Source organism: Poecilia reticulata, chromosome 1 (genome assembly GCF_904066995.2).
Source record: "Poecilia reticulata chromosome 1, P_reticulata-male-v2, whole genome shotgun sequence".
In the NCBI taxonomy this organism is placed as follows: Eukaryota; Metazoa; Chordata; class Actinopteri; order Cyprinodontiformes; family Poeciliidae; genus Poecilia; species Poecilia reticulata.
The window spans coordinates 8,871,843-8,883,689 of record NC_088830.1 but is presented as its reverse complement, the minus strand read 5'-3'; the positions used below and the strand labels follow the sequence as shown (position 1 = coordinate 8,883,689).

The 11,847-nt window shown below is 40.4% G+C and overlaps 3 protein-coding genes across 9 annotated transcripts in view; 1 reads left to right on the top strand and 2 right to left on the bottom strand.

Moving 5' to 3' along the window:
* The window catches only part of LOC103470161 (ecto-ADP-ribosyltransferase 4-like), a 40,053-nt gene extending 34,201 nt beyond the window's left edge, over positions 1 to 5,852 (top strand). For 2 of the 6 annotated variants that reach the window (XM_081604878.1, XM_081604868.1), the window contains 2 exons: positions 3,574 to 3,706; positions 3,933 to 5,852. In XM_081604878.1, coding sequence (XP_081461004.1) covers positions 3,578 to 3,706; positions 3,933 to 4,772 — 969 coding nt within the window. In that variant the 5' untranslated portion in view covers positions 3,574 to 3,577 and the 3' untranslated portion in view covers positions 4,773 to 5,852. Of the gene's footprint in view, positions 1 to 2,865; positions 3,707 to 3,932 lie in introns of those variants that run through there. The other 4 variants (XM_008418485.3, XM_008418401.3, XM_081604884.1 and 1 more) reach the window with 4 other exon arrangements.
* On the bottom strand, positions 64 to 2,635 carry LOC103470308 (ecto-ADP-ribosyltransferase 4-like). 2 transcript variants are annotated; one of them, XM_017305776.2, is made up of 2 exons: positions 2,501 to 2,635; positions 64 to 1,139 (listed from the first exon to the last, which is right to left on the bottom strand). In XM_017305776.2, exons 1-2 carry the CDS (start codon positions 2,633 to 2,635, stop codon positions 258 to 260), a joined length of 1,017 nt encoding a protein of 338 aa, XP_017161265.2. In that variant the 3' UTR covers positions 64 to 257. The 2 variants fall into 2 exon arrangements, with proteins under 2 accessions (XP_017161265.2, XP_081460984.1); XM_081604858.1 differs by lacking the exon at positions 2,501 to 2,635 and adding an exon at positions 1,647 to 1,712.
* Positions 5,851 to 11,847, bottom strand: part of LOC103462469 (phosphatidylinositol transfer protein cytoplasmic 1) — a 75,128-nt gene continuing 69,131 nt past the window's right edge. The window contains exon 9 of the mRNA XM_081604915.1: positions 5,851 to 10,593. Coding sequence (XP_081461041.1) covers positions 10,238 to 10,593 — 356 coding nt within the window. The 3' untranslated portion in view covers positions 5,851 to 10,237. The remainder of the gene's footprint in view (positions 10,594 to 11,847) is intronic.

Below are 11,847 nucleotides of genomic sequence, written 5' to 3'. Positions count from 1 at the left end.
AGCTATAATTTTTCATCTGTGTTATGGCTCTTTTAATTTGGCTTACAAAATTAGTACAACCAGGACTTTGCTTTGATTTATTTGTTGTGGTGAATTTACAAAATTTTCCAACGTGCAGATGCAATACAAAGACATTCGTTTAGAATAAATAATCACTACTTTGTAGTTAATTATTTAGGTAAATATTTTTTAAAGAAAATGTTTCTTGGAATATTTTAATATCCTACAAGTGTTTATAATATAAATTAAGACTGCAGTTAAATAAGCAATAACATGAAAATTACCAGGACGATCGTAGCACCCAGCACAACAGCCACGTAGCATTTCTGTTTGCGTTTCACGAGAATAAAAGAGTTTATCATTAGCAGCACAGCGCATGCAGACATGGTCAGGGTGTTGCCTCCACCCCAGTTTAAAAGTCCTCCACCCAAAATGGATTTTGTTAGCTTCTGACTCAGTTTGCAGTTTTGGTCTGCCTTTGGTTTCTTGGTGCTCTGAAGCTTGTAGACCACGTCACACCACGGGTCGCCCGTCACAACGCCCGTGACCCGGAAAACCTCGTAGGTCGGAATGAGCACCTGTCCCATCTGGTTTACGCTGGAGTAATGCGTGATGTCAGCACCGAAGCACGTTTGGATCTCAAAACAGGAGACGTTGCCGTTCACCTCAAACGACCGCTTGCTTGAGATTGCCCAAGTGAATCCCCCAAAGCGGACGTTTGTGTCTACGACATCCTGGTCGAAGCGTTTCCAAGTCCTGAGGTAAACGGTTCGGCACTCAGAGTGGTTCGGATTCAGGGCTTGAATGGCGTCGGTCAAGTAGAAATACAGAAAATGAAACATGAAGCTGTCCGTGCTGTACTTGTGTTTCCCCGTTTTCACGGCCGTGTTGAAATCCCGTCGGATGTTGGCCAGTTTTGTGAAAATGTACAGGGACGTGGTGTGATCGTCTTGCAGGTGCTTGTGCACAGGCTTCTTGGCATTTCTCTCGTCTACTGCCCAGGCGTAGCTAAGGTTCCTGTTGACGTGCCACTCAAACACACCGTACAGGTTGATGAGAGACATGGATTTAGAACGACAGCCAGCATACATGTCGTCAATGGAATCTGGGGCCATATCCAGGGGCAAGACTGCAGCATTCTGGAATGAGAGGTGGTTGATCATGTGAAATACTTTCAGGAAATTGAAAATAATTTTTTTCTTCAATTGCCTGGCATTTTTCTACTGTGGAAATTATGAATATTAGGGCAACACTAAGACAATAAAAAATAGAATTACAAGAATAAGAGTCATAAGTACTGCTAGCATCATACTGCTTGTATCATATTGCTTTTCTTCAGGGATGACACTGCAAAAAAATATGTTTTTACATATCTGTTAAAACTATCACTATGTCGTGACAGTGTGGTATCAGATAATGTGAAAAAATATTTGCTACAGCTGGTTCACCACCAAAACAGAGGTCACCATGAATGCTAAGGCTAGTTAGCATGACCACCGAAGACGGAGGTAATGGGAAGTTGTTTCTCCGCCATTAGAACAATTGATAGCGCATACATGAGCCTACTCGTCACAACATGGAGAGAGTTTTAACAAATATGTTTTTAAAAATTTGTAAAATAGTTACATACTGTAGCTTTAACTTACGAATACTATGGCATTACGTTTGGCCACCCTGGATTTTCCTCCCTTTATTTTCATTCTCAGGGTAACCAAAACAATCCCACCAAACAACCACCAGAGGGAGCTCTAAACTTAGTGTAACTTATATAGGGCAGAACAGACGGTAGTAGAGTCAGGACACCAACTTAAACATTCACAACTCATAGCTGGTATCCTTCCAATCTCACTGAGTTTAGTCACCATATTTTGTAAAGAAAAAAAAAAGGTGACTAAACATATCCATAATGTAATTCTGGCCCCTCCGAAAAATGTTACTCTAATTGCGGCAAAAATAAATGTCTCTAAAAGGTGCAGTGTGTAAAAAGTATTGAAACCTTTACATCATATTTTCATCCTATTCATGATGCTTTCTTTGTCTTGACACACTAAAACCCAAAATAAAATACACTGAAATTTGTAATTGTGACATGATAAAATGTGAAAAGGTTTGAGGTGGCTACAGTGGCGCAACTACACATTATTCAGGTGGATGCAAAAACATAAATCCCCCCCCTGAAGGAAGGTACGTCAGGTCAGGGCTAAGGACCAAAGGACCTCGTCTTCCCCCCCGATACATGAAAGGTAAGACTCGCTACATTTACCTCGTTGTGCGCGAGGTGAAGGAGCATAAGGCGCGCTGAAGTGTATGGGAAAACATCATCGGCATGCCGCCCCCTCCAGATGGGGTTTTGACGCCCCCTCTGGTGCTGCCCCCCTATGCGTTGCATGCCCTGCATACCCACTTTTTGCGCCACTGGGTGTCTAAATACTTTTGCAAGGCACTGCAGTAAACTGCTTCTTAGCTTTTGGTTCATTTAAGGAAAACAAAATAATCTCACCTCGGCAGGTCTCTGGGGCCACCACAGGATTAGAAACGGGTCATTGTACAACAGGACCAGGACCAGCAACAGTCCGCAAAGAGGAACCAGGTTTAGGAGTTTAATCCCACGCATTGATTCCCACCGGAATGTCATATCTGGTTTAAAGAAATGACCAAGGGATGTTGTTGACTTTAAAATAAAACTTGAATGTTTTTGAAGATCAGCAATAAACCTTTGTCAACGGAAAACACAGGGCTCTTTATAATCTTGTAATCCACCTTTAGGAACTAAATGGAAGCATTTTAGGCTTACCTTTTTACTGCAACTGGCTTCATAACCCATGGAGCACAAAAAAAGACAGAGACTAGGAAGGGAAATGTTTTCTTTTCTCCACCTAAGCATTACTGCAGGACAGGATTTACAGGTGCAGCTACTCGGCCCACACCTTCATTAGAGCTGCTGCTCAAAATAACCAAGAGTTTGCATTCTGTGTTTGCACAGAAGTTACTGCTAGATAAGAAACAACTGATCAAGTTCCCCTTTCATCTTTCTCCTTTTCAAACATTCTTGCTTTAGTTTGCAGTTTACTGTGTTGCACCATGTAGAATTTTTATTTATTTATCATTTGTATACATTTATATGTAATAAATACAAGCACACTCCACTTTCTGTCTGTGTTTGCACGGCCAGAGCGAGATCCTCTTGGTGGTAAAACTAGTGAATCCGGTTTAGCTACCAGATGCAAACAAAGGTGAGTCATTCAAGCGCAGAAAACACAGAAACACACATTTACATATAGCTCTCATCATAGCGGTGAACAGCATGTGGTAAGTTATCAAACTTATTTTCCCTTTTATATATCTGTGCTCTGTATGTGAGTTGCCTGCGGTTAGCTTGAATATTTTGAAAAATTTGACGGATTGATGAAATCCATGGTAAAATAGGTCACTAATTCCTCACGTTACCAGATTTTTGCACCATGTTACTTGGAAGTAGATCAAGTTGTGCCAAAAGAGTTTAGATTTCGGGGTACCGTCTCGACTTACTCTGATTATGTTGCGCTACATGATGTCTTTTCTTTCTTCTCCCAGATGAATGATGCCATCTCAGAAAAGGCAACAGAAGGTGTCTGCATGTGTGATTGCTTCTTTGGTTTTTTTAGAAGGACTACTTTTAGTTTTTGTCATACATATTTGTCTCAGTTGGAGGGACACTGTTGGAGAGGCAAGTCACAGTCCGTCTTATTTTTGCCCAATCATACTTTAAACTGCAAATGATCATAAATATAAAATGACCGATCTGGAATTCAAAATTCAAGAGCCTGATGTGTGTTTTTAAGATATTACTGATTGTTTTTGACAATTTTTAAGATGGAAATGTGCAGCAGTTCTCCACCTGTGTTGCCGTCTTGTGAGCTCTCTCGAAACATTTTGTTTCCCCTCCTTTTCAGAGTTCTCAGCATCTGACCTCTGACCTCGATGGCGACAAGTTCGCTGGCTGCAGAACCAAGGTCGCGGTTCTGAATGACGAGGCCATGAAACAAAAATGGCACACCTGCAGCGCACATTTCAGCAAGGCCTGGAGCAAAGCAGGGCAAAACCTGACAGAACCAGCAGACAAGTACATGGAGAAAAGCCATTCTCTGGCTTTAAACATGTTCACCGAAGAGGTGCTGAAACAGGGGAACAAGAACTCTGAAGCCGCAGAAAGGACTCCAGAACAAAGACGTGCTTTCGAACCCGTCTCCCTTTATTCCTCCCTAAGTGAGGCAATTCTAATTTTAAAACAAAATCAGGTGATGTGTCTGAGTACATACTACAGATCCGAAACCGTTTTGGCGCTCAACGTCTCCGCTGGCCTGGTTCGATTCAGCACCTTCATTTTAGGCTCTAATGAGTGGCATTCTGATGGAAATGTTTCATGTTTTGATGTATACTCTTGCTTTGGAGCAAACATAACTAAATATTCCATCCTTAAAGGAAATAATCAAGTCCTGATTCCTCCGTATGAAGTTTTTACAGTCACTGATGTCCAGAAACAAACCAGTTCATGTAAAATCACCTACAAACTGAGAAGTAATCTGAACTGTGTTTATGACGAAGAGCACAACCAGTTGCATTCCATATCTGCATTACCTGCAGAGGGATTTTGGCTCATTTTCACCATCATTTGTTTTGTCCTTCTGTCGCTTTTACTGCTCTGTGTTATTGTGAAACTTTACCGGAGAATCAGCTCGGCTGGCAGAGTTTCAAATTTACATATCACTGTCCAATCCCATTATAGCCTGTAATGCTGCTGGCATACAATGCAATAGATATAAAAAGAGAAAATATAAACAACTTTTTACCTCATGTAATTTTTATTTTTTTGCAAACACAAACACGGAGGAGAACTTCTGTTCTCCAACAATCTGCAGACCGGTGGGGTGAACGCCTCTTTTCAGTCCATCCAGAACCTGAGCGTGACCAGGAGGCGTCTCGCTTAGGAAAAGGTGTTTATAGAGGCGTCATCCATACATGCTGTGCAAGTCTAATACATTCAGTTTGTCCGACAACCGGGAAAATGCATTTCTCCAGAAGAGATCTCCCCAGTCCTGACGGAGCTGAGGGAGAGAATACCAGGTGCAGGAAAAGACTTGTTTATTAATAAACAAGAAATATCTTGTTTATTGGAATCAGTGATGGTCTGGCTCGACTCCTTTGACGGCAGCATGGATAGAGAATTGTACAGTGCAGGCAGTTGTTCAGTTTGTGAGGTGGATTCTTTAGAGCTTGTGAGCAAAGACCCGCTGGTTGTACTCCCATTTTCACCATGGGAAGACAGCTTATCTCTTTTCAGCTGTTGGGTGTATTTGGGGATCAAATGGATTTGTTCAGCCTGCGGGTCAAAGTTAAATTACAAACACTGCCTCACTGACAACAATATTCTGATCTTTTTTCTGCCACAGTCAACCAGACAATCATTTAAAGCACAAAGTCATTCCCAACCCGAGCATCGATGTACCTGGAGAATGTGGAACGGAGCGCTACAGCCTTTGTCATCTGTGGTTCTGACCCGGCCCAGTTTCTCTCAACTTTTCTTAAGATCATAAAGTTGATCAGTGGTGCCTGTGGGCACTCAGTATTTGTCTAAATGATTTAAACAAAAGTCAGTCTGACTTTTGTTGCCTGTAAAAAAAATTTTTTTAAAAAATCTTCTAGGAATGTCTTTAGAACAATGCTGAAAGTTTTTTTTTTTTAACTCTTGTGTATGGTTATGTAGTGAAAGCTATGTGGTTAAATGTTGTATATAAGACGTTTGCCCTCCAATTCTGACTGCCTTAGTGTTATGTAAGGCATGCATGACAAATAAAGTCAACAATAACACAGTGACAATAGCTAATAAAGTTTATTCATCCGTTTAAGAAAACTGTTAAACAATAATTACAACAAAGAACCAAATAAACCTCAAAGGGCAGTAAAAATATACCAAGTACAATACAATATTCCAAGTGGAAGAACAAAGAGCGACTTTCAGCAGCTAAACAGGAATGGCACTTCTGGGGTCTGTTTCACAAAGCTGGATCGACTCGAAGTGCACCTGAATATTCAAGCAGACACTGAGATGAGCTTTAAGTCGGATGTGTTCGAAGTTCATGAGACAGATTCCAGATAGCAGAAGACGGCAAACCAGCTTGTCTGAGCACAAACCGAATCGGGAGGTGAAGAGGAATGAAATGCATTACAGCAATCACTAAAATCAAATAACAGCAACGTCTACTATTTAAAAGGAAAAAAGGAGAAATCATCTGCCTGGAAATTAACAAGACGGGTAAACGTCAAAGCAGCCACAAAGCATCCATTTGCTTCACAACTTAGGAAATAATACGCCCCCTTGTGGGGGGTTTCATTAGAAGCAACTGGACAGCAAAAATAAAAGTGCAGCACTACAAAGAATCTCGATATTTAAATGAAAAGAATTAAACTGAACTAATTTCAGAATATCAACTTCATTGATGAAAACACATTAAGCCCGACTCAAATCAAAGCGTTTAATTCACGTCTGTGAAAGCTTCACAAACCCTCATCACACACTCAAAAAACGATTTACCTTGTCCATTTTCAGTCCGTCAGCACATTCATGGCACATCAGTAAAGAAACCCAGAGCAGGCTCAACATAAGAAATCTACAATATTAATCATTAACAGCCGTATTTACAAGAGCTATCGGGTTACTCTTTTAAACAGAGCAGAGATTAACGTTCCACATACACTTTGCATTATTTTAATAGCCCAAGGTGGATCAAACATGTCCCTGGATCGATGTTTACCTGACAAGAGAGGTGGTCGATACCAGACTAGTAAGCATCTATAATCTACACAAAATAGATCTAAACAGACGGCCAATGACTGGTATGTAGATTTGTTTATCCTTAAAAGGCAACAACAAAAGCTACGGTTACAAATAAATAGCTACAGTTTCATCTATTTTTTTCTCTCTCTCCATCTAAATGAAAATCTACACAAATTAACGACAAAATACTATGGTAAGACCACTGAATATCTTCTCTTCAAGCCTGTCTCTTCAAAGTTGCTGTGCCGTATGAGCGGATTTTTGGTCCACCGAACCCACAACACGGTAATAAACACATTCCTTCATTGTCAATTGAGGTGTCAAAGACTGGAAAGTGCAGGATGCATCTGAGTAATGTCAGCGATCGAATCCTACGCGCTTGAGCAGAACTGGACTTCTCTCGTTTCGTGAAGACGTTTCGTCACTCATTCAGAGGGGCCTCTTCAATTCTCAACATGGTTGGAAGTAACAGGCTTATGGATCATAGAACAATCACACTAACCGGACAATTAAAGACAACGGGGCCGTTAAGACACGTGTTTTGGTCACATGTCCCATGGTGTGAACTGGGACAAGAAACGACAGAAGTTCAGTTGCCTTCTACTCAAGCACTTAGGATCGTCATGTCCTGGATGACTGAGAATTCTACGCCAGCGTCAGTGATTGAATGAAAAGCACAGTATGTTAGCCCTGTCGCTTGAGAATCTGGTGGTGTGGTTTGATATGTCCGAGTTACACCCGTCTGCATCTTCTTGCAGTGGCAATACTTTGAAGTTTGTTGGAACGGTCTTACTTAAAACTGAAGGAGGGTCTATTGGAAAAAAAGAGCAGAGATTGTAAAAAAAAGAAAAAATAAGATAAAAACAAAAAAGCGCAACAAGACCTTAAAAAAATTATTTTTGTAACATAAGGTTGAACTGCAAATGATTACCAGACTACAGTGTAGGGAATGCAATGCAAAAACTCTGGTGACTTCAGACAGACTCCTCATACGCATGAATGTCTTTACAATTCAGGACTTGTTTACCCAAAACTTTTTACCTCGTTGAAATTAGGACACTTCAATGATAAAAAAAAAAAATAGCACAACCGTGGATTTATAAAGCTAAACTATAGACGTACAGCCATTGATAGAATGGGGATAACTTCTCCACCGTCTGATATCGCAGGAAAATTATTGCCTAAAAACTTTTCAAAGTGTTTCAAACTTTTTGCAGGTGACAAACTCGTATATCAATGTAAAAGTGAAATGAGAGCAAACTCAGAAGGTAAACCTTTGTAATAAAAATTGAAGATGGTAGAAGTGAAAAACCAAAACCCAAGTAATCTCATGGGGAAAGTTTTCAGTCTGAACAGCAAAGAATCATATATCAGAATCATATCCGACAAGCAGGTTGTAATATCCTCAAATATTGGATAACGTAAACAATAATGCCAAATTCCTGGCCTTATAATCAAGATTTATAGACCAAGTGGAGACCTGTCCATTTACTTGCTGGTGAAATGTGCTGACACTGCATTTTTTTAGCATGATGTAATGGTACTTTCCACTTTAGACAATATGCTTCTAACCACGTACTTAAAAAAATTAAATCCATGAAAGGAATTCATGCCCACAGAGTCTTTGTAAGTCATCAGAGTTGTACATGTAATAAAAAGTCATGAAATTTTGGATTTCTGTAGCTGAACTAATAAAATTTGGATGTGCACGCAGGTAGGTGATGATAAAATTGTAGCATGCAGAGGCACTGAGTTCAAAGAGTTCATAGGCCTACAGTAAATACTCTGAACATGCTTACATTTCAGTCGAAATCTGATTTTCTACTGTACAAAATTACTTCAGACTTCCAATGGAAGCATCGTTTTTTTCTTCATGAGTTACATTACTTATACTGCAACAATCCATTCATACACAGTATAATCACACGTCATATATTTTGTATACAAGTTGTGAACATTCCATGCAGCATTATAAAACCCCGTCTTTGAATAATATTGTCTGGAAAACAAAGAGTATATTGATCGGCGTACTAAAATCTACTGGTTCTTCGACAGACGTCCATTAATACACAGATAAAATAAATGACTGGTGTCTGCAAATGATGTTTTCGCTTCGTCTTAAAGCTCTGCCTTTCTTTTACCAATCTGGACTGGCAAGTTCGATCTTCACACGCTGTGCGCCTAATGAAGCACATACACAAGTCAGCTTGACACATGTGCCTGTCTTTTCAAATTTAGCTCCGACTTTTCATCACCTTCGCTGTGCGCGAGGGTCAGTCGGTGACTAAAAGCTGTCCTAAAATGGTGTTTTGTTCCCCCAACATGTGACAAAAGTGATTTTACCGACTGCATCACATTTATGACACATGAGCTATCCATCACTAGTTTCAGGCAACATCTGACTTTGTAAATGCAATCAATGTACTTCTGCTGATAACGACCTCTTAATCGTCTTCAGATACAGAGGATGAACAAATTAAACTTTGCAAGCGTCAAACCGCCTACTTCCAACTGCAGACAAAGTGACGGTTTCATTTAAAAGGTCTAAGATGTGTAAACATTCCCAGGTTTAAGTAGGCTGTTTTTTTTGTTGGTTTTTTACATATATTTTTGTATTATAACATCTCTGGAAGTATAAAATGGTTTGGCAAATAAGCGGGGAGAGTTACGTACAACAGCGTCCCTGCCTTTGGAGTGCGAACCGGGTAAGTTTGGGGAGACCTGAGGTGCATTCTCTTCGTGATTGTACAGATTTTGCATTTTTTAAAAAGAGTTTAGAGAGGAAACGACGAGTGCAGTGCGATCCACACGCCAGGCTACGGAAACACTTCAACGGATCTACCGTCAAAGTACTTGATTGCCTCTCCGGCGTTCTGTTCTACTTCTACTGTGCTGTTCCAGTTTGAATCGTCAAATCGATCGTTATCATGCCGTCGACTATGCAGATTAGTAACGGGTAAGATTACTCTGAACACTATCGAAGCTGAATCTCCACTGGCTCTGTGGTGTCAAGGCAACTACTTCAAAATGCAATAATTCGTGGCCAGATAGTCTGATTGAAGAAAACATAACTACAGAAACAATGCAAAGGATTTATTTACAAAAAGAACTGCCACTCAACAAAAATAATCTTTGCTTTCGATAAACATTATATGCATTCATTAGAAAAGATCTGACATCTGGCTCGCTTGACTTTACGCTCGGCCACACCAGAGTGACCGGGCCCGCAGCTGCCTGGATGGCATCAATGACGCTAATGAAGACCGATAGAGGGATTGGTATGCGGTAAAGATTATGGTCGATCATCGGATATGGCTAAACAAGTTGAAAGTCAGGGCACTGGTGCTTGGAGGCAAGGGTACCCTCATTGGGCTCATAAGACAACGGGTAAAGAAGAAGAAGAAGTATACAACGGAGGCTGTTCTACTGCTCGCCCATTTCAGCAGGGTCGCAGTCGGAAGGCGGTGTGGATGACTGGAGATGGTTGGAAACGGGTAACTGGTTCAGGGTCGAGCTTTCTGCAGCTTCGCTGGGGACGGGCTCAGGTAGGGTCAGTGTTTCGGGGGCGGACTTTTTACGAGGCCGGTCTTTGGGGACAGAGAGGGATTCGGGTGCATCCGTGCACATCGGGGTTGAGGGGGCACTGGCAGGACCGGTTAGGGCGCAGGAGGACAAGGGGGTCTCGCTTATGGAGATTGATGGGGGAAATACCCCAATCTTCTGGTTGGTGGCCTCCTGGATGGTTCGCTCAAACTCTCTCACCTCATCCATTGTCATGTCTGGAAAGAGATTTTACAAGAGACAATACACAGGTTAGTGTTTTTGTGTGTTCATGTGTTGGCATTGTCTTGGCATGTGGATCTTACTACAAATCATCTATTTTGTTCATGTTTTGGATGGAGATGCTGGTTATATTGTTCTTTTGCATTTCTGGCCTTTTTGTACCCAGAAAAGACGCCGTCAGCCAAGTCAAGTTCATCTCACCTTACAGACAATTCAAACCTACTTTGAAATTAAATTATTTCTATCATCCACTTGTGACCTGAATATATGGATATATGGCTATAATAAATAATATACATCAGTAAAAAGCTATTTAGAGCCATTTTGGTTTGATAAACCAAAAAAGGGATTTAATCAACGCAATGTTTTTTCTCTGTTTTAATTACAACTCGTCAGCTGGTGATGGCCTCACTAAACAGGATGTTGTTTTTAAAAGGACGACTGCAAATTCAAGCAGACAGAATTGAAAACTAGTGCAGTTACCAAGCTATAGTTTTACTTGGAAGCATTTTACTATTATCATTAAACTTTAATTGAAGGGTCCTTTGGAGACTCAGAAGCCTGATTTCTACTTCAACATGACTTTAGGAGAGGAGTGCCATCTGGTGTTTGCAAATACAAATTGCAGGCTGCAAAGTGAGTTTAAAGCAGCTGGAACAGTTCCAGTCTGAATGGACTTTATGTATACGAAGGAATAAATTCCTGAATAGGTAAATGTGTTTAGTCATTCTTCCCCCTTAGAGGAAATATTTGTTTAAAAATGAAATCAGGAACTGGAAATAATATTTGTTAACTTAACCAAACAAAAGAAAAACAAAATGCTGCTTAAAAACCAAAGTATAGATTACACGTTTTTTTATGTTCAGTTTGCCATTTATGTATTATTATTACCATGTTGTTTTTAATTTTTTAACCAACTGTTAGTTTTAAAAAATGTTTCTTTTTTTAGCGCCAAATGTAATGCCTTATGAAGCTTTTAATATGAGACAGAGAAGGGAAAAATGGAGTAAAAAAAGAAAAAGGAAAAAAAGGCACATACACTTGCTTTGTCATGGATCTCTATGTCATCCAGGGAAGATGGGTTTGTTGTGGAATGCTCTTGCTGCTCATTGCAAACTTTAATGTTGGTTTTCTCATGCATTTTTCTCTCGTAATCCCGAACGTCATCCAAAGTCATATCTGCAAAAGGTGAGGGAAGTAGGGGTGCAATGAAGGTCAAAACGTTGGTACCGTTCCATCATGGCTTCCCA